The 25,994-nt window shown below is 43.8% G+C and overlaps 1 protein-coding gene across 5 annotated transcripts in view; it reads left to right on the top strand.

The window, feature by feature from the left end:
• Window positions 1-25,994, top strand: part of Fhit (fragile histidine triad diadenosine triphosphatase) — a 1,394,727-nt gene that overhangs the window by 1,307,350 nt on the left and 61,383 nt on the right. The window contains exon 6 of one of the 5 annotated variants that reach the window (XM_050161104.1): window positions 7,946-7,999. The exons of the other annotated variants lie outside the window; for them this stretch is intronic. Within the exon in view, the coding sequence (XP_050017061.1) occupies window positions 7,946-7,984 (39 nt within the window). The 3' untranslated portion in view covers window positions 7,985-7,999. Of the gene's footprint in view, window positions 1-7,945; window positions 8,000-25,994 lie in introns of those variants that run through there. 5 annotated transcript variants of the gene reach the window in all.

Here is a 25,994-nt window from a genome sequence, read left to right as displayed (position 1 = left end):
AGCATCCCATCTGCTCTGTGGGAAATCGAACTGACTTCCCCGGGAGTGGGTGTGAGGAAACCACACAAAGAGGCAAAACTGCAGCTGTCTCTCTGCAAATGATGGGTGTGGGCTGTTTCCCACAGAAGCCTCTACAGGAAGTACCCAATCTCCAGGTTATATGCCTGAGCACATCAAAGACCACTTCTAGACAGTGATACATCAGTTGCTTCTAGTTTCAAGAATTGTATCCATGCTTATTTTTTTTTTTTGTCTACCTTTGAGATACTTCTTATCTTTATCCAGTTCAGTCATTAACTAACAGAACTTCTTGAAATTTTCTCCACCCATTTGCCTCCAGGTTTCTCCTGTATTCCCCACATGAGCTTGGGGAATTGTCTCAGTCACTGCTTCCTATCCCACATTAGAAGGGCTTAGATGGCACTTCTAATTAGCATGGTGTCCAGCTTTTGTATGGCTACTGGAAATTCGAACTTAGCTTCTCCCATTTGCATAGCAAACACTTTAACCACTGAGCCCTCATGCCAGCCCCTTAGCTCTCAATGGTCAGTTGTATCAGCGTGTCTCCATAGTATCTCTCTGCAGGTGTGCCTCGCGGGTTGGCTGTAGGACGGAATCTGTGCCACGTGGGACTGTCAGTGTGGAAGGTCTGCTCAACAGAGCAAAGGAGTAGGCAGGTACTGTGTGGGCAGAAGGCATGTAATACCATGCACTAGCTCTTTGCCTTGCTTGTTTCTTTCCTTCTAGTTTTGCATCGGTACAGTATTCCTTGAAGGACCACCTTATACCAGGCAGTAAATGTTGGGATTGAAAAACAAGTCAAATGGACATGTTGGTTGTCCTTGCGGTGCTGTCACGGGATGAGACTGACAACCAGCAACAGATACAGCATGTTTAATGACTTCAAAAGACAGATACAGCATGTTAGGTGGCCCCCAGAGATAGATATGGCTGGTTAGATGACTTCAAGAGATAGATACGGCATGTTAGATGGCCTCCGGAGATAGATACATCATGTTTGATGGCTTGAAGAGCTGGTGGGAAGAGCTAGACCAGGGATCCTGCAACTCTTGTAAGAAAGTGGATGGGGTACTTTTTTTTGGATTCACACCTCCCCGCTGTTCTGAATTGTTCCTTTTTCTACTCTTTCCCTTCTTTCTCTAGCATCAGGTCATCACCAGGCTCCTTCTAAGGGCTGGAAGAGCCTGTCCTTTCTACATGCCATGATGTATACGTGTAGTCTTGCCAAATGCCATTTTCTTCTCATTTTCTTCTAGTAGAAGTCAGAAGATTATTGTCTTCTATGAAATCTCAAAAAATACCAATAGTTCAATTATGTGATCTGGAGAAAATGTGTCTGTTGACCTAAGTGTCCACAGGTCATTGGCCTTTGTGTAGAAGTTGGGGCTTTCAGTGATTCCAACATAGCCTCAGAGTTCTAAGTGTAGAGTTGGCATCAGATATATATCAGTTGAAGGAAGTCATTCTTACAGACAAGACTGACTTTGTACTGGAAGCTCTGTGGCCTAAGCATGTCATTGGCCATGCATGCCCACTCTTTGGCCCAAAGAACAATGTCATCTTATTCAAGGTTACCTGGTCCATTAGTGGTACAGGCTGGTATGGTTAGTAAACGTTGAAAATAGAACTGTGTTTTCAGCGTGCGTGCACACACAGAGAGATAGATAGATAGATAGATAGATAGATAGATAGATAGATAGATAGATAGATAGATAGAGACTTAGTCCATTATGACGGCTATAACAAAATACCTTAGCATTAGTAATTTCAAAATAATAAAAATATACTTCTTAATGTACTAGAGGCTGGGAAGTCCAAGACGACAGATAGTTTTAGCAGATTCAATGCCTGGTAAGGGCTTGCTCTCTGCTTATAAGATGGTGTCCTCTCATGGAGGAAGAGGGAACAGACAAAAAACCAGAGTGCTTCCCTTCAGCCAATTTTATGAAGACTCTGGTTACATTACTGAGAGCAAAGCCTTCCTGGTTTAATGGTTTTTTTGAATATTATATTATTAAATATTATGAGAGTTGTTTTCAGGGCCTGACATTAATTTTGGCAGACATCTGGACCATACCATCCATTGACAGATAGATAATTAATAATAATTAAATAATAAGTAAAATCAAAGCATCCCCTTCACAATGGAAGTCCATGTAAATGTCAGTCTTCCTAAATTTTTGCAACTATAAAGAAAGTTTTCTGGAAAAACATGAGCTAATCTGGAAAGAATACTGTCTCCAGGGAAGGGATTCCATAACTATGTTTCTATTTTAAAATTGAAAAGCCACAAAGGTCTAAGTTTGATCCCTAGAACCCACATAAAAATGCCTTTCTAGTAGCATGTGCCTATCCTATAATCCCAGAACCCAAAAGGAGGAAACACCTCGAACCCTGGGACTTGCCGGCTAGTCAGCATAGTCTGCTTGAAGAGTTCCAGGCCAGTAAGAGACCCCCATGGAATTCCGGAGAAATTACACCCAAGGTTGTCCTTTTGTGTGCACACACACATACCTGCACACACATATATATCTTACATACTCACATGTAGCCACACTTGATACATATGCACACGAGTTTTTCTACAGAAATATGCAAATAAACTATACACATTAATCACCTGAGAAAAATAATACATAGATATAATATATAATAGGTATATATAATAATAAATAATGCTGCAGTGGTAGTGGTCTGTGCAAAGCTATGAGAGACACAAACATATCACCTCTAACAGAAGGAGGGAGAGACACTGTCGCTAAGATAAGGACTTTGCAGAGCTTAATTTAATCCACACCAGTCGGGAACCTACTGACATCAACTTGTAATCTGGGCTGTAGGAAAGGAAAAGCAGAGAACCCAAGATCACGGTGCTTCCTGCGAGAGAATGGAAGGGAGCTCCAGTGTGCTTGCTGGCAGGAGGCCTAATCTGGAGCCTGTAAGGAAAGAATCGTTCTGTGCTCACCCAGCAAACATATTGTTAGCAGAAGCTGTACCCCATACAAGTTCTATGTTTAAGCTGTAAAATGCAGCAGGGGAAAAAAAAGGAACACAGCAGATGGGAGTGTTTCTACAGTACTTCAAGTCAGCAGAGACAATATTTTAAAAATAACTAGGAGAAACCTCCGGAACATCTATTTATTTGTTTGTTTCACTTTTAAAGTTCGTTTTCTCGCTATTGCCATTTTCACTGACTGACACACACTGGTCATGACAATCCGTGGGCAGCCTGGAACTACCGCCCTGTCTACACATGACAGTCTGCTCAGAGCAGAGGCAGTGGGAGCAGGACCTTGCGAATGGTGAAGACTGCTGTACTTCTGGACCAGTTCTGTGTAAGGGCCAGCAGGTGAGCTGAAAGTGACCTCACTGACAAAAAGCCAGCGTCCAGAGAGGCCAGCAGTCTGCCAGATGCTTGACACCCATAGACATTGAGCCCTGCCATATCAGTGGACATCACAGGAGCTATGAGAAGGTAACCCTTGGAAAGGGTTGGGAGGACACAGTCCCAGGGACAAGTGAGTCTCCCCAACAAACTTACTTTTGAGAATTGAAAGACTTTGAGTTGGTCCTATTTCTATCACCGGGACTACTGTTTACATATGGTTCATATCCTGCTGACTCCTGCAGGGTGGGTAGCATCCATTTCTTCGTAGCACGGGTGGGACATTGCTATTTAGCAGGATCTGCAAAGGTAGGAATCCTTCCATATCAGGGAATTAACCTCACTAAGAAACTGCCAGTCCGAAGAGCCACATCGTCAAAGGCTGCACGTGCCGTGTGGTTGGGAGGGCTGCACAGGCTGAGGGTCTGGATTGAGACGGCTCCGCAGCCAGCGTGGTGGGGAGGGAAGGTCGCTGATCCATAATGGATGCCCTGTGTTCTTAAAGCAGAGGAAAGTGTAGGAGATTGTTATTCTGCTTTGAAGTTCTCTGATTCTCTCTTTGGAGTGGATCAAAGCTTCCTTTTATTTTTTTTTCTTTTTTTCTTTACAGAATTCATATAAGCTCTTAATGCAAAGCCCTCCTCTTGATGCACTCGGTGTTTTTTGCCCCCCCTGCCCCCCCACAAGTCTCACAATCACAAAGAATAGCAAGGTACTCTCTTTGGCTTCCCCAGCCCCCAACTCCTTCCTTCTCTGCACACGCCCTGCCTCTTCCTGGCCCACTCCCTTCCTGTTACATCTCAGCTGACTGAGGGGATATATATGTCCTGGCTCCCCAAAGCTTTTCTACAGCTTTATTTTCTTGCTAACAAAACATGGGGGTTGCTATTGTTTCTTCATTCTCTCCTCTTATAAAAGCGAGTTCGACTGGAGGGAAAGCGGTTGTGAACGAGCCCAATGGAATCTGTTTCAAAGTTGCCTTGGAAGCAAGAGAGAATGCGAAACAGTGTTTCGGTGGCTTGAAAAGACTGGAGCATGTTGTTTCCAGGCTGTTCCCATTGCAGCGCCTGCTTTCTTTCTTTCTTTCTTTCTTTCTTTCTTTCTTTCTTTCTTTCTTTCTTTCTTTTTTTTTCTTCCTTCTTCTTTTGTGGCTTCCAATGTTCCCACAGTACAGGAAGCCATACTGAAATTGCACCACCTGTGTGAGGCAGGGGACTTGCTCCATACACTTGCTTGACTGGCAGAGCAAAGAGACTGCCATCTTCTTGGCAGAGGCCCATTGCAAATTGCTACCGTTCAGATCCTGGCACGCCACTCCTCTGTGAGGGCAAACCCACGGTTCAGGCACACGAACAACATACAAACATTCATATTACATTCTTAAATCCTCTAAGCAACTAGTTTTTTAGGAAACAGAGGATCTTAGAGATGGCAATTTAGAGAATTAATTCACAAACACCATCTGCTAAGCCTCAGTTCTAGGAAAACGTTGTGCTCCGCCGAGAGACTCCGTGTCTGGAGCTAGTGCTTGGTTTGCTCCTATATGGTCCCAAAGCACTTCTTTTTGGAACCCAGGGCTCCTGTAGCCAGTTTCGATGAGGCCTGACCAGCTCCTGAAAATGTGGTGCGGCAGAGACTATCTGCCTCCCTCCAGTTCGCTAGCATACATACGTCTGGGGTCCCTCCCTGGGTTTAGACTGCTATCCTCAAGAGTGTTCATTCAGCAAACACTGCCGAAGCACAAGGTAATTTGCCACTCTCTAAAGAGGACATCAATGCGAACATGGTTAACTGTGCTCTTTAGACAAGGAATTAACTTCAAGCGAGGGAATGATAAAGTTCAAAGGGTGCAAAGCTGATGTGACGGAGTGCAGAGCCCAGGGATCTCGAGGGACCCTACACAGTTCACTGTGTGGTAGCCTTCAGTGTGTCTGCCTATACTCTCTGGAGTCGACCTCAGGGAGGCCTGAGCATACGGGCTAGGAAGGGCTAGGGGAGGAGGCTTTGTCCACGCTGTTGTAGGGTAGCAGTCATTCATGCTGGATGCGAACTTCCAAGTGAGCTGCTTTGGGGCCACTGGGCTCCTGTCAATAATCCCTCAGCTATGTTCAGTAAGTAAACCCAGTAAATTTATTGGTTCCCAAGGGTAAGTCTGATAGGTTCAAACTATGGTTTGTGACTGGAACCTTAGAAGATCAAGAAGGATCTAGTGCTCCCCAGCCTGGGTAAAAATTATTGAGATTGAGAGAGAGAGAGAGAGAGAGAGAGAGAGAGAGAGAGAGAGAGAGATGATAGATAGATAGATAGATAGATAGATAGATAGATAGATAGATAGATAGATAGATAGATAGGGTGGGTGGGCAGGCAGATGGATAGCTAGATAGATATGGAGAGATAGAGAGATACATAGATAAATATAGATAGATATAGAAATAAGTATACATAGGTAGATATAGGCATATGGGTATAGATAGGTATCAAGATGGGCAATAAGTTGGTAGCCCTGATCCCATAACAAAAACACAACCTATATTTTAAATTCCTCTACATGAGTTACTTTCTGCACGGCATAGCTTCGTGACTTCCTGTAACGATGGCTTCCTCAGGGTGAAGAGTGTACACCAGGATTTGAACTAGAGGCTAGGAATGCCATGCATGTAGGGCATATGTGGGTCCTTGTCCTTATGATGTTTCCATCTCCTTCCCATTCCCCAGCGCAAACCATCCCAGCAAGAATATCTGTGGCATTGCAACGAATCACTGAAAATCTGCCTCCTGTCAAGTTCTCAACAACCCTCCGCTTATTCTTTAATCCCTTAAGCTCTAAAATCAACCTACCTATTCCAAAGAACACCCCCAAATCCTTCTTCAACCTCTCCCTCTCAAAAATAAAATCTATGAATTTGGATCCCATATTTATTATTAACTAAGGGTTCCAGGAATTATTTTCTCTTCACGCCTTCTGCTCCCTGGGAGCGTGCTGACTCGCCTTCTTAAGTTGGCAGGGAAGCATGCGAGGCTAAGTCTTCATGCAAACCTTATCGACAGCCAGAAGCCACACATTTCCATAGTGTAAATATGCAGCCAGTGTCTGGAGCCTGGGACACAGAGTCACATGAAAGTATTAAAAATCAAATAAACTCGACAGAGCCACTTCATCAGAAACAGGCAGAGAATGAGACGTTCTGAAAGGCTTGTAAGCCTGGGGAGTAAGGTGCTCAAAGACAATTACCAACTAAACATTTCATTAATGAAATAATGATTAATTATAATCACTAATTAAAATGCAGGATTATGCTGTTGGTTTTGAGCATTAACAGGAGTAATGACATTACCATTTTTAATGGAATCCCAGGAACGAAAATTATAACAACTCATAGAAAAGATATGGTTGGCAAACGTGATTAGGAGTTATTGTTAAACCCAGGGGCATAAAATTCTCCCTGCTGGTGAACTTAAGTTAAGTAAGTTTAATATGGTGTAATTTAATTACGATGCGTAGTTTTCTTCTCAGTGGGAAGAGATGCCAGGTTTGGGCGCTGAGAACAAAAGGAAGACTGTAAATAGCTCTGGGTGACGGTTGGCTACTAGCAGAGAAAATCTAAGAGCATTCGGCTGTCTTTTGCATAATATTAGAGTGTCCGTTGTAAATTTTATTTAATTAATGCTTAGAGGATTAACAGCAAAGTAGACTTTGCAGATGGGAAGTGTAGGGCTGCTGGGAGTATCCAGAAAGTGATTTTCCAGAGAAAGGATGTCCCCATTAATAATTAATGCTAGGCATTTTCATAAATGTCAAATTCCCACTGCAAGCAGCAACTTGACCCTCAGTAATAAACCACTTAAGATTCATTAAAGAGAAGCATCATTCTTAAACTGTTTGCCACGGCACGTGAGCTCATTCATAATGTAAAGTGTTGGCCTTAGCTGCATGTTTAAAAAAAAAAAAAAAGCCAACACTTGGCTTTCAGGTACCACAACACTGCTGACGTCTGGCAGAAGGGGAGGTCTGGCTCCCTTTGCTCTTGTCCAGAGTCAAATGATCTTTAAAGCAGAGGAGAAGCTCAGACCCTGTTTCCAGGCACAGAGTTCCTCAGCATCGTCGCTGTTGGGCGCTGGAGCTACGTGATTCTCTGGCACGAGGGCAGGGCAACTTATCCCATACATTGTCAGGTGTGCGGCAGCAACCATGGCCGCTATCCATGTGGTGCAATCCCTTCTACCAGACTCCGACCCCTGATAGTGACAGACAATCCCATATGCCCTTAGCAGTTTACCAGCGTCTATGTCCGGTAGCATCCCCATGCAGGTGCATCCCTAAAGCTGTTGTCTTTCAGAATCCTAGATTGCCTCTTGCAGTCACTGCCAACCATAGAGCCAAAGACCTCTCGCTCTTCAGTCATGCCAGCTGTAGTGTGTCGACACAAAAGTCGCTATCACAGTGGCAGAGAGTGTGTCATTCGAACCGATCTTGGTGACCTAAGGCTGCTTTGTAGTTGGTCCCATATGAAAATGACTGTTTCCTTCTCGTCATTTCAGGATGGATGGTCTAGTGAGGAACTGCTACTGTTGTCCTGACCCAGCTATGAGGTCAGTGAATAGTCACGTCCTCCCTCTCTCCCACTGAAACCTCCCCTTCTCTCCCCCTCCCTACTATCCTCCCTCCCTCTTTTCTTCTTCTCTCCCCCTTCTTTTTCTTAACCAGAAAACAGTATGGAACCCAAGGAAAATTTTTCTTACAATTGTCTTAAGTTTGAAAACAAATCACAGAGGATTTTCTTTTTAATCAATATGGGATTGATTTCTTGATTTTTTTTTTAAAAAATGTGCCTTTAATTCTGTCTGCATACACAGAATGCCCACATGCTGACTGAAACAAATGATAAAAAAAAAAAACAATTGGAATAAGAGGAACATGAGGCCATTTGGAAAATCACTTTGTCTCCACAAATCAGAGACAGATTTTGCTAGTGATCGGTCTCCTTTTGATTGTTAACTGAATCAAAAAGAGCAGTATTATCACAGTAACTCACAGCCACTGGGAATGTGGTATTCTCAAAGTAGATCACAGTGGGTGACAAAACAGGGGCATGGTGTCCTTGAAGTTGTCCAGGTCACCCAGCTAACTGGACGTAGCTCACTCCTCATGATAAGGATGAGATGTGTCAGTTACTGGAGACCCAGACAGGCGTGTGTGTGTGCTGGTTTCCTCTAGTGACGCCAGTCCCACAGTTCCCTGGATATAATCACACTCTGGCCTGAAATCAGGCCACGGTAGCTATGTGCCCCTTCAAGTATTGCTCTTTGAACCGGCCTGCTTTAAATGAACCAGCCAAACGCTGTTCAGGGATCAGAACCAGCGAGCAAAGAGCCTGCTTGCCTCACAACCTGAGTAAGACTTATTAATTCAAAGAGTAGAAAGTCTACATGTGCTAATTACCAAAACTACTAATTAGCTTTAATTATAAGCTTGGAAGGAAGTTTAAGTGTGCTGCGTTTGATAGGAATGTTGACCTTTTCAGTGTGTTTTGGGGGAGGGTTGAGAAGCAGAGAGAAAGTGTTATGAAATTCATCAGAGAACGATTAATTTAGGTCTTCTGGTGCTGTGCTAGAAATTAACACATCTGTGTACATCAGGCCATAAAGGTGCTTTAATGGAGTCTTCCTAGTACCAACTCCCAGAGCCTCACCCAGCTATGAAGAGATGTCCATTCCTACGTGAAATCTAATTCTGTCACTGTTGCTAAGCAAAGTGACAGGCCAGGTCCGGCCAGATGGATGCTTTTATATGTAAATCATAGCTAAGACAAGGGCTGGCTTTGACTGATTTTGGAGGGTCACTGAGAGAACCTGTCCTTGTAGACATTTGATGAGATGCTCAGAAACCTATTTCATGCCAAGGTCTGGCAATACTGTCCTGTCAGTCTCTCAACCTGTCATATTTTTCAGTGTCCCTGCGACTCTCTGGCCAGAGGCTCGAGGCATTCCTTTCATGTGGCAGAAATGCTCCCTACTGTCTTCTGATAGCAAGAGGTTTGCCCATCTGATATTTCTAGGAACGCAAATGACAGCCTTCATAGCCTTCACAACACAAATGCCCCCCCTTCTAAAAATCCATCTTGGAAGCTCGTAAAAGGCACCTGCAGCCAGAGCCAACTAGCCAGCTTCTGGTTGAACGCTGGAACTCCTGCACTCCAAGCCCTTTTCTCCTAGACTGGTGAGTCTGGTTTGGTTCTCATCTCTCTGAACTGACGTATCCCCTAGTAACCACAAGAGGGATCCCATATAATGTAATAAAAACCATGATCAATACGGAATAATCCCTGCTCAGCCAGCATACACTCACCTACAAGGGAAGGGGTCAGCCCTGGCAAAGAAGTGGAGAATCAAAGAGTAGACAGAAGTTTGTGGGTTCAGAGAGGAGATCCCCAAAAAAAGGAGGCATGAAGACAAACAAGTGCAGGGGTCTTCCTGCAAACAAGCCACACCAACTCTCTGCCTAAAACGCAAACCTCCTTACAAGTCAGGGTGCTCAGGCCCGACTCCTATCTAAATCATCGCTCACAAGTTGAGCTCCCGTGGTGACGAAATTTCATGATGAGAACTCATCTTTTCCATCTTTAAAACGGTCAGTATGGTTGGATGGGAGGAAGGACTAACTGCAGTAAGCAATATGAACTTATCCAGGTCTGCAGGCTGGTAGTCAAACATCCAGCTCGTATCAGGGTCAGCTGCTAAAATCTCTTGACAATTCCGAGGAGCTGTCCTTCCTCCCTCCCTGCTGGCCTCTGGCAGTTGGCGTCCGTTTTCAGTGTTGCTGGCTTTACAGGTCTATGCCTCCAATTTCTGGGTGTATTTATATGTCATTGTTCTCCGTGTGGATATATGTATGCCCTCTAAAGACCATGAAAAAAATTGAGCAGCAATCTTTAAAGTTAGCACTTACCCTAATCAGTATTTATTACTTCATCATAACTAACTGCATCTCCCCAGATATAATTTACAAACAGAGTTGCATTGTGAGGTACCAAGTAGACATGAGTTTTTTTTAATGACAATATTCAACCAGTCGTAGGGTTCTTGATTTTTTTGATTAGTTTGCTGATTTATGTGTATATGTGTGCACGGGTATGGAGGTCAAAGGGCACCATGCAAGAGTCAGTTCTTTCATTTCACCTTAAGGATTTGGGGGCTCAAAAAGAGATTGTCAGGCTTAGCGGCTAAGTGTGCTTACTCATGGGGCTGTCTTGCCAGGTGACGGTATGCGGTTGTTTGTTTCAACGCCATTCCAGCTTTTATCCCTAGATATAAAGCAGATCTACATCTCTAACATGGTTTATAGTCATAAGATGAAACCTAGCCTCCCCATCTAGAAACGCTGCTTTTACATAATTCTTACCCCCTCCCACCCCCAGTTTTTGGTACCTACTCAAAATCAGTGTGTGTCCTCTGAGCTCATTTAGGTTTTGCAGATGAAAGATGTGTTTTTATTTGTGTGTGTGTGTGAGTGTGTGTGTGTGAGTGTGTGACTTGTACATAGACCTCTAGAAAACATCATTTTTACCCTATAGTCTCTTTGTAGCTAATTGTATTGCCCTTATTGCCAGCATTTATAGCTATTTCCTGAGCTCATGGGGCCAAATCAGTGATGCTTGCTTATCTCTGCTCTTAATGCATGCCTGTCTGGCTGTGCTAATGGCAGAAACTGTGTGTCACTCAGCAGAAGGCTGTGCTCCCAGGTCATACGTGCTCCCGTGAGAAGAATCTTGCGGTGCGTCAGAAACACTAGCAAACAGTTGTCAACAGGAGGGTGACAGGAAAAGAACAGGAAGATATGTGGACAACAGGAGCAGCTGAACATCTGGACCTGTTTACCTTATAGTAGAGAGTGCCCCACCACACCCACCCCAGACCCTCCCCCAACCCAGCAATGTGGAAGGTGAGGCGGTGGTCCAAGGTCTTGTCAAGAGCAGCGCCGTCTCATGCGAGAGCTTTCTGCACAGTAGCCTCATTATACAGACTTGCCCCTTCCACCCGAACTGGCTACCTCGCCCAAGATCCTTTATAAAGCAGGCTGGTCACCTGCAAACCTAGTTGTGGAGATAATCAGGGGAATCTTTTTGATATTACAATATGCTATGCTCTTCTATAAGCATCTTGGACTATATTCCCAGCAATCCTGGAATGCATATAGCCTGTGACCTGCGTTCCAGCATTGCTAGATACACATTGGGTACACCTGTGTCTAGATGGCAGTAATAGTTGCACACTGTAAATATTCTAAGTGCCACTGAATTATAGTCTTTAAAATAGGTAAGTGGTAAGTTTTATTTTATGCATATTTTAGCAAATAAACCAATCTTGCTTATTTATGATTTATGTATTAGTTTTCTACCCACACTTAAGTCTATTTTTTTTCCTTGGGACAATGTGTTCAGTGTTAATTCTCCCCATCCCCTAGTGACATCACTGTTTTCTTAGTTATACTTCAAATCCCGTCATGTCCCTCAGTTGCTGATCTTTGAAATCCCTCATCCTGGCCAATCTCCACTAGCTAACCCCTTTTTCATGGAAATTTTCCGAACTTGCACTGTGAACTAGGGTCTGCTACTGCTGTGGGATGTAACTGCCTAATTATGAAATAAACGTTCGCTTTTGCCTGGGACTTGGGAAGCCTGGATTCTGACTCACTGTGCAAATTGAAAGAAGCCATGTATTCTTCCTGAGCTGCAGTTCTTTGCCCTGCAGAATGAAAGAGTAGAGAAACTCCAAAGTCTTTTCTCACTCTGAGAACTTCACACCCTGCTAGCTTGCCCAGGCCCTGGCTTTTGCTGGCGATACCCAAGAGTAAATTCAGGTTTAGCATCTCTGATGCAGTACTAATCCCCCTGATGCTCCAGTTAATGAAGGTATCACATCATTCTCGCTAATGTTAAGGTAGACCTCCCCACCTCCACTCCAAATATGTGCCCTTGGATATGAGGAGCAAAGGAGAGGCTTCCCTCAAACCCTGATGAAATCTTGTCTAATTGGGTATAGCTCAACATTTCAAACTAACTTCAGAGCTTCCTTGCTGTATCTAACTTTTCCATAGCCTGCCTATTTCTGTCTAATATGGAAATTTCTGGATGTCCTCTTGCAAGTCTTTTATTAGGTTTTACTATGAGGGTAGGACTGACTGCCCATATCCAGAACTTTAGTTATGGTTCATTTGTATTGTAATAAATAAAGCTGGCCTGAAGATCAGAGCACAGAATAACCATACTAGTCAGCCATACAGGCCAGGCAGTGGTGCACACACCTGTAATCCCAGCAACTGCACAAGTTAACCATAGAGGTCAAGTGGTGGTGGTGCATGCCTTCAATCCCAGTACTAGAGAGGAATATAAGGTGGAATGAGATAGGAACCTGATCTCACTCTCTTTCAGTCTGAAGATTTCATGGAGGTAAGAACTCTCTAGTGGCTTGTCTGCTTTGCCTTTCTGATCTTCAGGTTGATCCCCAATATCTGTCTCTGGATTTTTATTATTCATGCTACACAGGACAGTGCACTAGGCACCTCTATTCTACTTTACCTATCCCAGGGTTGTTTCAGGGGCTCACTTTAAGGCTACTTTGCTTCTAGACCTGTCCAAATCAGCTAGATTATTAATGAGAAGAAAAGCCTGTTGTCTGTGGGTTTTGTCCTGCCTGGTTCCTGCAGTCATTAAGTCCCAAAGAAATCACACAGAGGTCTACATTAGTTATAAACTGATTGGCCTAGTAGCTCAGACTTCTTATTAACTCCTACAACTTATTCTTGTCATTGTTAGCCATGCGGCTCGGAACCTTATTCAGTGAGGTAGTCACATCTTGTTTCTTCTGTAGCTGGGTCACAACTGGAGACTAGGACTTCCTTCTCCCAGAATTCTCCTGTTCTCATTGCCCCACCTCTTCTTCCTGTCTTGTTGTCCCACCTATACTTTTTGCCTGGCTATTGGCCAATCAGCTTTCTGTTAAAATACAATTGACAAGATATAGATTATTGTCCCACAGCAGAAGTCATCTTATTTTCTCAAGGGATTTCCCTTCCCCCTTTCAAGAAATGAGGCATGCAGATGCCTTGGTGGGCTACACTTGATGGTACTACAGTTTCTCCTGAGAGTCACCAGGAGTATACGGCATGTTCCACACCTGTGGTCTGCCCCTACAGATTAAGGGTCAGTGTGTCCTGCCCATCTGTGAGAACATGTCTAATTCATTGGCTATGGATGATGTCAGAGAAGCAAGTAAAGAAAAGGTCACGTGGGCTAGAAAGGCCAGCGTGGATCCAAAATGAGGACTGCTACCTAGGTTCAGTTCCCTTCACATACCAGCTGTGTGGTGACAGGCATGCTTTTATTTGCTTCTTTCTTTTCTTTTTCTTTCTTTTTCCTGCCTTCTCTGTGCCTCAGCCATATTATCTATGAAGTAGCAACCATTATGAATTTGTATGGAGCTACCTGCCTACTGAGAGCAGTACTTGGCCTGATATTTGTTATACCCAAATCCATGAAGTTCCCCCAAAAGCCAACAAGGAGACATAGTCCCGTATGTAAAAGCAAAGAACCTTTATTTTATGCAAGTTTGCAAACTCAGTCTCGCCACATGTTCAATGTATTGGAATAAACAGAGAGCCCCAGCTCAGTTAGAACTGGGCTTTTATAGTAGTAAAGGTGGGACTGAGGGGTTTCTAAGGTTCAGGACCCCTGATTGGCTGACATTTGTCTTGGAGTGTCCTGTGAGTATGCTAGCAGATGGTCCTATCTACAGCAGTTGGAAAGTTAGGCATTTCTTGGGTTCTTGGGTGGTGCTCCGGTAATCTCAGTTAGCGGCTCTTCCTGCAACCAGGTATTGCTTCAGGGTAAACTACTGAGACTCAGGCCTCCATTAAACTTATCGATGACTGAGTCCTACTCTGGCAGGTGATAATGATTGGAAGTAAAGAACTTCCTTTGGGTGATCTGTTCTTATTTAGCTTATCATGGCTGGCTCCTACAATACTCTTTAGGTATTACTTCCCTTCAACTTTCTTCAGTGGATCTTAAAGGATTCTATTGGGCAACATTCATAAAACTGAATGTTAGAAAGCTTAAACACACACGTGTGCTGGTTAGCAAGAAAGAACCCCTGTAGGGTCACCATCTGGATTTTTGTCTCTCCTTGGAAAAAACCTGTTCTTTTGGCCATGTGTAAGCATACTAGCAGATTGATATGTTCTACATTGACATGGATCTCAGAGGAGAGATCTGGAATAGAAAAGTGGGTACTTAAGAAGACCCTGGGAGGAGAGTTCAGTCCTGTGTCCTTAGATAGCTCTTTGCTTTACGTCAACTTCCATGATTCTGTGGGGAGGAAAAGAAAATGTTCTTACTCGTTGTAGCGTCAGGGGTAACATCCTATGACAAAAGATAGGTTTTTAAGAGAAAACACACACATATCTGTAGCATGTTACACAGCATGGGAACCTTCACAGCAAATAAGAAAGAATGGCCAAAGTTATATGTCTTTCATGTTGCTCTAGTGCTTGAAAGAAGTAAACGTGGAAGCTATAGAGAAATGTGAAAGGCAAAAGGGCTGTGAACTAAGGCTTAAACTGAGGGAAATTGAGAAAGGCCCGTTTGTTGGAATTCTTTGATGTGAAACCTTGTCCCTTGCTGTAAAGTACAAAAAAGAAAAAGAAAGATAAGAAAAGAAAGGGAAGATGGGAAGGAGTTCATAGACCTTCTTGGTAATTCTATCACTTCTGCTTAGAGCCTGATCCACCACTATCATCTAGAACACGAGGGTGGTAATCAATTGCCTTTAATATTCAACACAGGAAATTTGAGTCTAAGAATCATACAAGCGAGTTCAGGGCCTGAGTGGCCTTCCTGTCTGTCATCACAAGCTCTGAAAGGGTAAGAACTTAGGACACAGGAGGCCTCACACCTTATAGGGAGGGCAGTTGGGGCAGCTGAGACTTCAAGCAGGCTCTCACTGCTCTAGACAAGATAGCAAACACATCCTCCACCCACTCCAGGGAGACTCCCAGCCTGGGAACTGTCTAACAGTATGGTTCTTCTCTCCTCATCTCAGACCTATGTCAAACTCTATAATTAGGTCAATCTAATGGCAAGTACATAGAGAAAGTTTCATCTTGGGGAGAGGAAGAAGGGCTAAGATCAGAGTTCAGTCTGCAGGCAGCAGCTCTGGCCTTTCTAGGACGGATAGTTAGTTCTATGGGTCTTCTGCCTTCCAGTTCCTGCACAGGAGCCAATGAGAAGAAAGCTCCCAGTACTTTCTTCCTCATGAGAAGAACCACCCCTCACCCCCAAGACAGATAATTGTCCTTTACCCTAAAACTCTGCAAACTGAGCTCACAACATGCTCAGAGAGTTTGGGACAGGGTGGAGTGTGTATTTGTTTTGTCTTTTTGGTGTTGTTGAGGTTCTGTTTTGAGTCTTATTATGTAGCCCCAGGTGACCTTGAACTCTTGGCCTCCCTGCCTTATTCTTCCTTGTGTTGGGGTCCCAGGCATAGGCCACCTACTGGGCTACGTTCATATCTTGAGGATGCACGTTTGTGAGGGACAACTGTGAGATGTCCCTGTGGGGTCTTTGATTTCCTCCTTGCTCCAAATGAAGTAGGCATGCAACCTCAGGCTATAACAGACACTTAAAAACTGCTTTCTCTGAAAAACACTGACTCTGCTTTTGAGGTTTTGGGGCAATTAAAGGCACAATGCAAGCCTGATGTCTCCGCCTTCATTTTGTATTTCTTCTCCTTGACTCTGAGTCAGATTCCACAGTGTCCCTGCATATGGACATGGTAATCCTGCCAGGACTTGTGTGTCTGGAAATGGTGATGCCGAGTTTATCACACTCTCCCTCAAGACTGGAGGCAAGAAGATACCAATCTTGTCCTAGACCTGAAATCACCTTGAATTCTAGAAACTTCAGCAAAGCAGGACAGAGCATTGAAGGCAATTATCTGTCCTGGAGTGGCTGTCTTGGCAAGCAGAGGGACTTCAGCAAACTACATTAGAGAAGCAGGTAATGACTTGGTTCTGCGATAATGACCAAGCAGGTCATTTTGTCTGGGGCTATGTGCCTCCTGCCCCTGACCCCAATTCTTCATCTGTTTAAACCCAGAAGATTGACCTGGGCTCTTATTCCACTCTCCATAAACCATACTGATTAAACCTCCTTTCTCTGCTTCTCACCTTTACTCCTTTAATGGGATGTGGAACTGGGTGGTTGTCCAGCGGCTTGGACCTCCTGAAGGGAGAATGTGGGCACTAAAACTCTGTTTAATAGCCAGAGAGTCACTCTTTGAGGAGCCCTTAAGGCCTCCCTTCTCTTGAAGGATCTGAGTATTTTATGAGGAAAAGCCATGTCAGTGATGAGTACACAATTTCCCTCCTGTTTAAAATGCTTAACGCCCCAGTTCTGAGATGCTGTCCCCGAAACTTGTCACTGCTCCGGATCTGCCTTAAATTTCCGCTGTCTCCTTTTATCCTCATAGTCGTAAAATAAATAAATAAATAAAAATTGAAAAAAATCCTTCCTTTGAGGCATCTCTTGCTGCAGCAAATAAGAGTTATTACCGGTCCTTCTCCCCAAGGCTGTTTTGTTCAGGTTTGCCTGTCTAAGGCATCTAATAAGAGGAAATTTGGGGGACAGGGCCACTTTGCTTACTGCGGGTCACTCTTAATGGCCTGAGAAGGTCTAGAACTTTCTCATTTAGCAGGGTTTGCAGGAGATTTCGCTCAGTGACAGGTAGAGGTAAGATTTCAGTTAAAAGCCGGGCTTTCTTCTGCCTTTGTTCATATGCAAAGTGTGCTGTTAAAGTGAGGGCTTCTGCCCCTCAGATCCTCACTCTTCACAGGGAACCAGGCTTGACCGCTGTCTAGTCTGCTACTGAAGCCTAAGCCGGAGCTATTCTCCTGGCTGCTGTCTGGACTGCTATCCACGGGAAGTAAAGGCCACTTGCTGGTCCAGGTGATGATCAGCGAGAGAAGATGGCAATACCAGAAACTTTAAGGGTTGATGCTAGAGAAGCCAGGGGTCCCAGTTTTGTCTTCTTGATCTCATCATAAAGAATTTAAGAAAGAACCAAGGACAGGAAAGAACTAAGGAAGGACAAGCTTAGTAAAGTTTGAAAGCGAGAAAACAGCAGGCAAGCTGGACCTCTGGGCAGTTCTCAGGGTGCGGGAGATGGAAAAGAGGAGGAAAGAACGCCATGCTTTTCATGTTCGGTATGTAGGTCAGCTAAGAGCCGCATCACCCAAGAGCAATCGCTTGGCAAGATGTAGGGTTCAGGTAGGGTAGAGGAAAAAGTGAGGAAGTGGCCAGGAGAGCATGTTCAGGTTCTGGTCAATACGAGAGACACAGAGAGAGAGACACAGAGAGAGACACACAGAGAGAGAGACACAGAGAGACACAGAGAGAGAGAGAGACAGAGAGAGAGAGAGAGAGAGAGAGACAGAGAGAGAGAGAGAGAGAGAGAAAGAGAGAGAGAGAGAGGAAACGGAACAGTTACTTTTTTACAAGTTACCTAGAAAAGCAAAGCAGGCTTACCTAAGCCACAAGGTGGTGGCCTTGAAAGTGTCTGGGCAAGAAGGTAGATGGCATAGTTGGTATAATAAAAATGTTTTATTATGGTGACAGTCATCACGCAAGGTTCCTAATTACTGCCCTAAACCTGTCTCACCAAAGCTGCCCACCTGAGTGTCGTAGCTTAGCTGAAGGTCAGGTCCAGTCTCTAACAGCAGTCTCGGAGTCTCCAAAGGTCAGGATCCTGGGGGATTCTCTCCAACCACAGGGCACATCAAGGAGGCGTCTCTTCAGATGTGCAGAGCAGAGCATTGCTCTTGGTCTCTACTTATATACTGTCCAGTGGGTGACATGGGGTCCTAGGACTGTGTCTGCTTGTCTTGAGTGAGTGATGTCATTGAATTCTGGTTACCAGTTTCACATAGCAGGGAAAATGTGTAACCCAGAGGTCATATATCTGTCTCTGCAAAGTTAACTCAGCTCATATCTGTTGTTAATCAAGGATGGCTGGGGGTGTTAAGCTCTCAGTTTGCAGAGAGATGTTTCAGCCTTGTAAATGTTTGGAGCTATGGGTTGTAAAGCAGAGGAACTCACTGTTAATAGTTAATCCTTAAACTGATGAGAAAGCTACTGACAATCTGTTCTCATTCTCCTAGGCTTACAAATTTGTATTTATTTATTTATTTATTTATTTATTTATTTATTTATTTATACTTTCTTATTTCTTGGATCTACATTTTTATATTCTTTTTTTCTGGTGTTTTGAGACAGGGTTTCTCTGTGTAACAACCCTAGCTGTCCTGGAACTAGCTCTTGTAGACAAGGCTGGCCTCGAACTCGCAGAGGTCTGCCTGCCTCTGCCTCCTGAGTGCTGAGATTAAAGGCGTGAGCCACCACCACCCAACAACATTTTTATATTCTTATTCTTGGACCCTTCAAGAGTAGGTTTTCCGGGAAGCATGAGTATATCATTTAAAGGATAATTATTCTTCCAATCACTTTGGATGGCTTTTGGTGGTCAGTCTTTCTAATGGATGTTTTCTTGATAAGGTGATTTAAAAGTCCAGTTAAATTTATTGTTGTTACTTTAAATTTTGTTTTGGATTTATCCTATTATTTTACGTCTATGAATCTTTTGCATTCATGTATGTATGTATGCCATGTGCATACATAATGCCCATGAATGTCAGAAGAGGGCTTTGGATTCCCTGGGACTGGAGTTACATATAATTGAAAGTCATATGTGGATTCTGGGAATCAAACCTGGGTCCTCCAGAAGAGCAGCAAGTGTTCTAAACTGCTGAGTCAACTCGCCAACCCAAACCCAAAATTAACTTTTTTTTTTTTGGCTTTTCAAGACAGGGTTTCTCTGTAGCTTTGGTGCCTGTCCTGGAACTAGCTTTTGTAGACCAGACTGGCCTCGAACTCACAAAGATCCATCTGGCTCTGCCTCCCGAGTGCTGGGAGGGCACCACCACTGTAAGGCCAAAATGAACTCGTTAATGAGGAAACACCAGTAGTCATATCTAAATCCATGGCCAGAGGTCAAGAGAGCCTATTCTTTAGGCCAGAAATGAAACCTCAGCAGAACCTTCCATGACCAATTAAAGTCTAGAATGGGAATTCTTAAATCTAGAGCAGAAATCCCCAAATCATTCAGCTGAATCTAGAATAGATATTTATTTGGGAATAGATACAGTTTTGTTTCTACCATGAAACTCCAGAGATCTGATAACAAAACTGCTAAGACAGAAAAGATGAGTAGATCTGGATAGAGGTGGTGTGGGTGGGGGCCAGGGGAGGGTCGACCATAGGTCTTCAGGTCAGGGTGCTCATTTAGGAGGTAAGAAAACAGAGCTCCATTATAGTATCCTAGAAAGAAGTGAGGACATTTTCTGCTTCTAGCTGTGGGAAGAATTGGAACTGCTCACTTCTGGAGTCACTGCCCTTCCATTGCCTAGCCAGCTTCTGTCTCTTCCTTTCATCATTGACATTAAAACCTTACTGGGTCAGAGCTTCCCTGTAAGTTCCTCATTCCTGAGCCTACTCTCTGTCTCAATGACTGGAAACAAACATACCCTGTTCTTGTCTGTAAAAAAGAATCTTGATTCTCATGTGTGTGTTATACATGTGTATATGTGTTTATGAGTCCATGCATATGTTGTTCATGTGTACATGTGTGCACATGGAAACCAGGGGTTGATCTGAGTGTCCTTCCTGTCTGCATGTGTGTGTATGGGGGTGTGGTCTATGTATGACGTATGTGCATGTGGAGAACAGAGACAGATATCAAACCCATATTAATCTCCACCTAATTTCTGAGATGGGCTCACCCACTCAGATAGACTCCATAGCCAGCCAGCTCCAGGGATCTACCTGCCTCTACTTTCTAGCCCTGGGGCACAGACATGCACTGCTGTACCCAGCTGTATATGGGTGCTGGGGATCCAAACTCACATCCTCTTGCTTACAGCACCTCGCTAATAGAGGCAATAGATTGTTTTGATCCATATTTTTATTCTTTTCTTATGATATACAATTCAAACACCCACTGTCTCCACTTGAGATCAGAGCAATGGTCACTTGACTTTTTTCTGACACTGAGCAGGTGCCAACCCTGCATCATCAATGGGGTGGCAAAAATACCAGGCATATAGAAATGATTATATCTGCATAGAAAGACAGAAATAAAATCGCCTTAAAAGAAAATCAAAGGCATACTGTGGTAAAGGGGTTCCTCGATATAAGGGTCAGGCAACAGTCGTAGGTCAAAAATAAGAAACAAAGTTGCAAAGTTTTTGAGACCTGAGTATAGGCTTCCTACCTAAAGGCACAGCTACTTAGCTACAGTTCATTATTGCCAAGCAGGGATGGGTGTTTAGGTAACTAGATAATATCCACATTATTGGGATAAGATCTAAGTCTTTTAATTTGTGTGTACTGAAAGCTGCTTCTTTTTGTACAGACTTGATACATTATTAGCTTTCGGATACTGTGTCTAGATACACAAGAGCATCAACATACTAGAAGGAAAGTTTGGGCCCGCAGTTTTGGGGATTTTAGTCTGGGATCAATTGGCCTGCTTGCTTTGGTACTGGGCTGGGACCCAAACATCATGGCAGAAGAGAATGCCCCTTCATAGACAAACAGGAAAGAGAGACTATGGTCACAATATCTTTTCAAAGGGCTTTCTACCGATGACTTAAATTTCACCAGAGCCTGTTTAAAGGTCCATTCTTTTCCAATAGTGCCACAGGTTGATAACCAAGCTCTTGAAAGCCTCAGTTTAGGGATGTCCAGGAAAGACACTGCAAACATTGACTGGGCCTGGGCTGGCCTGAGATCCAGAGATTTACCACCTGGCATCTTCTGACCTCTGCTAAGGCAACAGGAACTTAGAATCAGAAACCTCAGTGAAGATTTTGCAAAATGAACATCCGACAGGTTTTGTAGACCTTCCATGGCCAAAGAGTTTTCCAAGTAAGGGGGGGGGGGGATGTGATGTAGTTATGGACGTGAGATCCTTGGGGCTAGGAAAAGGACTCTGAGGACAGAAGAGAGGACACGAGTAAGGGTCATGGGCATGCCATACACAACAGCTCAGAGCCATTAGAGCTTCATGTTTCCCAGTGAGAACAGTAGCATCTGCCTCCATGCACAGCTGGGATCCAGAGTCGACATGGCTCAGTGTTGTTCCTGGCTCTCAGACAGACCCTTTGAGGAGTGCGGGGTCTCTCTGTTCTTTAATATGAAGTGTGGGCTTTGTTCTCTCATGCTGCGATGCTCGCAAGGGCTGCCTCTTCCCGTGTTTAAATACTACATCTTCGTTTATTTATTTATGGAAGCTAAACGTTTGGAAGCATACAAAGAAGAAAATAACAATCTGTGTTCTCACCACCCAGAATTAATTATGGCAGCTTGGCGTTTGCACTCACTGTTCCTGCCTCCTCCTCCTTTCTAAAAAAGAAAAAGAAAAAACATCCTTCTTGGTTTTGTAAATGTGATAGCGTGTACACTATAAAACTTTTACAAAGGGGAGACCCCTTAGAGCAGTGAAGCAGGGAAATGGAGGAGAAACATGTATGACCTACTGTTATCAGATTAGTTACTGACAGGCTGGTGGGACAGCTCAGTGTGGTAAGGTGTGTCCTCAGCCCGCAAAAAGCTGCAAGACCCATCCCTAGCGCTGTATAACCTGGGTTCCACAGCACAGGCCTGTTATTCCAGCCGTGGAGGCAGGAGTGTCAGAGGTTCAAGGTTATCGTCACCTGCACAGCAAGTTCAAGGCTAGCTCAGGAATACACGAGATTCTGTCTCACAAATAATAAGTAAATAAAGTCCTGGTCACTTCAGGGAGCTTCGTGTCTTTTACAAAGAATGGAGGCTCACTGTGGGGTTACGATAGGGCTAAGTAAAGTAATACGTAGAAGGTAGATATACAGGCAGGGTGCTGGCACACCGTGTTTAGTGAGGTTGGGCTATACTTGTCAGAAGCGGGCTCCACATGAGCAGGTGAAATTCTGGTTAATTCTGGAGCACTGTAGAGGAATTCCTGGGTTGCAATTATTTGAAGGTCTTATTCAGTTTCGGCCCAGGCTTTAAGGTCTGCTTTCTTACCCTTGTGTTTCTTGTGCCATACTAGGAAATGGAGAGATGACCTTGACCCTTGGGATTTTGAGGCCCTGGTACAGGAGGAACTACTCCAAGGACCAAAAAAGCCACCAAATGTTAGTCTGTGTCCTACCCGCTCCTCTCTGCCACTTCCTTGTCTGCCTTTCTGAGCTCCTTTTCTCCTTGGTTTGAGCTTCAGCAACTGGCAGACCCAGAAAGTACTGTCTTCCTCGCTACACTATATATAACCTTTTCTCTCTCCCTGAGGTGGGCACAACCTGATCTCAGAGTTGACATCTGCCTTCACTGGTGACTTGAGAAAGAGGTACCCATGTTCCTGGCTGACATGTCCGCTGGCCACTGGATGCAAATTGACTGTTAGATAATGGCCTCTGTACCTGGAATGCGTTATAGTTTTAAATCCATTTTTGCAAAACCCATTGTTTAGCTCTCTGAACCAGAAGCAAAAGCTTTGGCTGCTTGGTGAGAAACCCTTTTTGCCCAGAGATTGAAAAATCTGGCACTGCCAAGTTCCTTGAGCTTTGTGAAAATTCGCTACAGTGTCGCTTTGCCATAAAACAGGTGTCAAGCAGAGACTTCCTGCGTGTATTTGCGATCATTATGTTGTATTAAGCAGTCACGTTGCATTCCGGAATGAGAACAAAAACGCTACCTGGCCCTCTACCTGCAAGGCAATTAAATTATTGTGTGGCATGTTTATAGCCCTAGGACCAGTAACCACCTTTTAGCTTGAATAGCAGATGCGGTGTTACAATGCAGTGCTTTTCTGAGAGATTTGTACTTAGCATTTGCATTGGATAATTTAACTTAAATAATACCCAGGGAGCACAGTTACACTCCCTGGCAAGTGTCAGACTGAAAGGACCCAATGCGGTGTACAGCCCATTTTGTTTGTTTGTTTGTAAACAATTCCCTATTCCTGAGTGATTTCCACTTCCTAGTTGTTGCCTCCAAAACCACAGCGCCACGTTTCTGTTTGCCTTTCCTTCCTCCCAGGGAAACAGTATCGGAGCAATCTTTAAATTTTCATGGTGTTGTGAAAGTTCCTCGCTGAACCATTAAAAACATGTCCCCAAAGAGAGCTTTGTGTTTGTGTGTGCATGCAAGATACCATTATATATTAAAGATCCATTTTCTGATAGCAGTCTCTGTTCTGGAGAACATTGGGTAATTTTAGTAAAAATATTTGCTGCTAGAACAGTGGATCCCCAGGTTAAGGTCCAATAATTTTACAAACCAAAGTGAATACATTGTAGCAAAAAGCACTTCTTGCCATTTGCCTTCCAAAATATAGTTTGTTGGGTCTCCTCAAGATTTTCTGTTATAGAAATCTCTGCCTACCAGACCAGTTTGTGGACTCCTAGCTAAAGTATTCCAACGAGAATACTTAACCCCCTCTTCCCCTCCTCCTCACTATCCACGGAGAGAAAATGCTCCCCCACATGATCCTGTATGTGAGATCCCAGGAGAGCCTACAGTTTAAAAAGAAAGTAAATGTGTTCTTTATTTGATTGCTTTTCTTGTTGTTCTCTGTTTTACACAACATTTTAAACTTACCCAGTTTGACCTACCTGTGCTTTCTCTGGATTGGAAGTGATGACAGTCCGGTGAGATTCTTCCTTTGGTGTCTCCTTGTTCTCAGGGCCTGCCTTGGCTTCCCAACATGGTGGCTGGATGCAAATTAGTCTATGGGTGGCTTCAAAGGAAGTCTCTGTGCTGGACAATGACATCTGACAAATCCCCTTGTAAAAATACTTAAGTATAGGACATCTGTACCTACTGCTGCTTAGGATACTGGAAACACCCCCGGGGGAGATGTACTCACAGGCAGAGATCTGTACCTCTACTTTCTTTGATGGCACAAACTGCCTTCCTTTTCCAGCCCCATCTTTACCTTTTCTTCTTCCCTCTTTCCTTCCTTTTGTACACTCGTCTCTAATTGGTAAGCAATTGACCATTTCCTTCATGTGGGTAATGTACAGTAGGATCATTGCTTTAAATATAAGGTTTGTTATAGATGGTTAATATTTCTCTTCTTCTGAGGTGTAGTGAAATGTTTGGCTGTGTGTGCTGATTGTGGAATGATGAAGTCAACTCAATGATCCTACTTATCTCACATCATTTTATGGTCAGAACATATAAAGTCTACTCAACAATATCTGAATATGTAGTGTGTTACACGTTATTGGCGCCAACAGGGCCCGTATATCACAATAGATCTCTGAAAATACTCCATCTACCAGGCTTTGTCTCCCTTGCATCCATTGCCATATGCCTCGGGCCCAGTGTTCTGCTCTCAAGAGCTCCTGAGAGCAGATAGGGTAGGGACAAGATCATACTTGCCTATTCTGTTCCTGTGTTCATTGTGTCCTGGGAAATAAGACCTGAGACTACCCTGATGCCCACCGAGAGAAGACATCCTCATACTCTATGCCAGTTACGCTGCTGGAGACGATTTTCTCCAGAATCTCTTTTCTCCAAGTAAGCACAGACTTCTGTTTTCTTGATGCAAAAACCTTGGAGCAGAGAACTAAGCAGCCAGTGGTCATCCTGTTGACATCAGAATCACTGCTCAAATGCGACCTTGTCAACTCAGAAGTGTGTGTTCTCTGTACCCCCCACATTAGCTACAGCGTGTTAATGTATGTAACCAAATGTCCTGTCAGCAGAGCAGGTGTCGTTTGTACCCATGACTTTGGCCTTTGGTTACCTGTGGTCCCGTACCTTGATCCCTATGAATTCTGATAGTGATAGCTCTGCACTTAGTGGCTTGTGTTTTTGCATAACTCACATAATCGAGGGATTTGCATTTGCATAGTCTCCAAATGGGACTATTAAGTAAGGTACCTTCCCTACTGCTGTCCGACCCTTCTGAATGGAACAGACGGAAATCACAGTGAGCTGCTATCCTACATCCACTCTAGTCTCCGCCTTGAATGATGACTCTAAAGAAGAGCAGTGATGAACTTTCCTAGGAGTGCAGATACAGCGCATCCCATGTTGTCTGGCTTCCCAAACTCCATCAGATAAAGGTTACTTAAGAGGGTTTTAATGGCTCTCTGTAGGAAGACAGGAGAGTGTCTCAGAAAAATAGAGTCATATTGTTCAAAGACAAATCACTAACACAGAAGTTGTCAGCTCTGAGGGGACCCTGAGTAGTAAGATTAATATACTGTTCTTAGGGTAATATATATTCAGAATCTTCACAGGAACAAGACTGATAAAACCCAGTGAACATGGATGGATACTTCATCAGAGCAAATGTAATGATTTTCATTTGTTATAATTCTATGATTACTTCTGTTAATGAAAATGTCTATTTAAACTATTTAAGACACCCACTAAAGGTCTATAATATTAATTTCATGGAAAAATTCCAACAGAACTATATTAGTATTTCC

The sequence above is a fragment of the Alexandromys fortis genome, unplaced genomic scaffold (genome assembly GCF_014885135.2).
Source record: "Alexandromys fortis isolate MF-2015 unplaced genomic scaffold, M_Fortis_MF-2015_v1.1 scaffold_123, whole genome shotgun sequence".
Classification (NCBI taxonomy): domain Eukaryota; kingdom Metazoa; phylum Chordata; class Mammalia; order Rodentia; family Cricetidae; genus Alexandromys; species Alexandromys fortis.
Note: the sequence above shows the minus strand (reverse complement) of the source record. Positions and strands in the feature narration are given on the sequence as shown.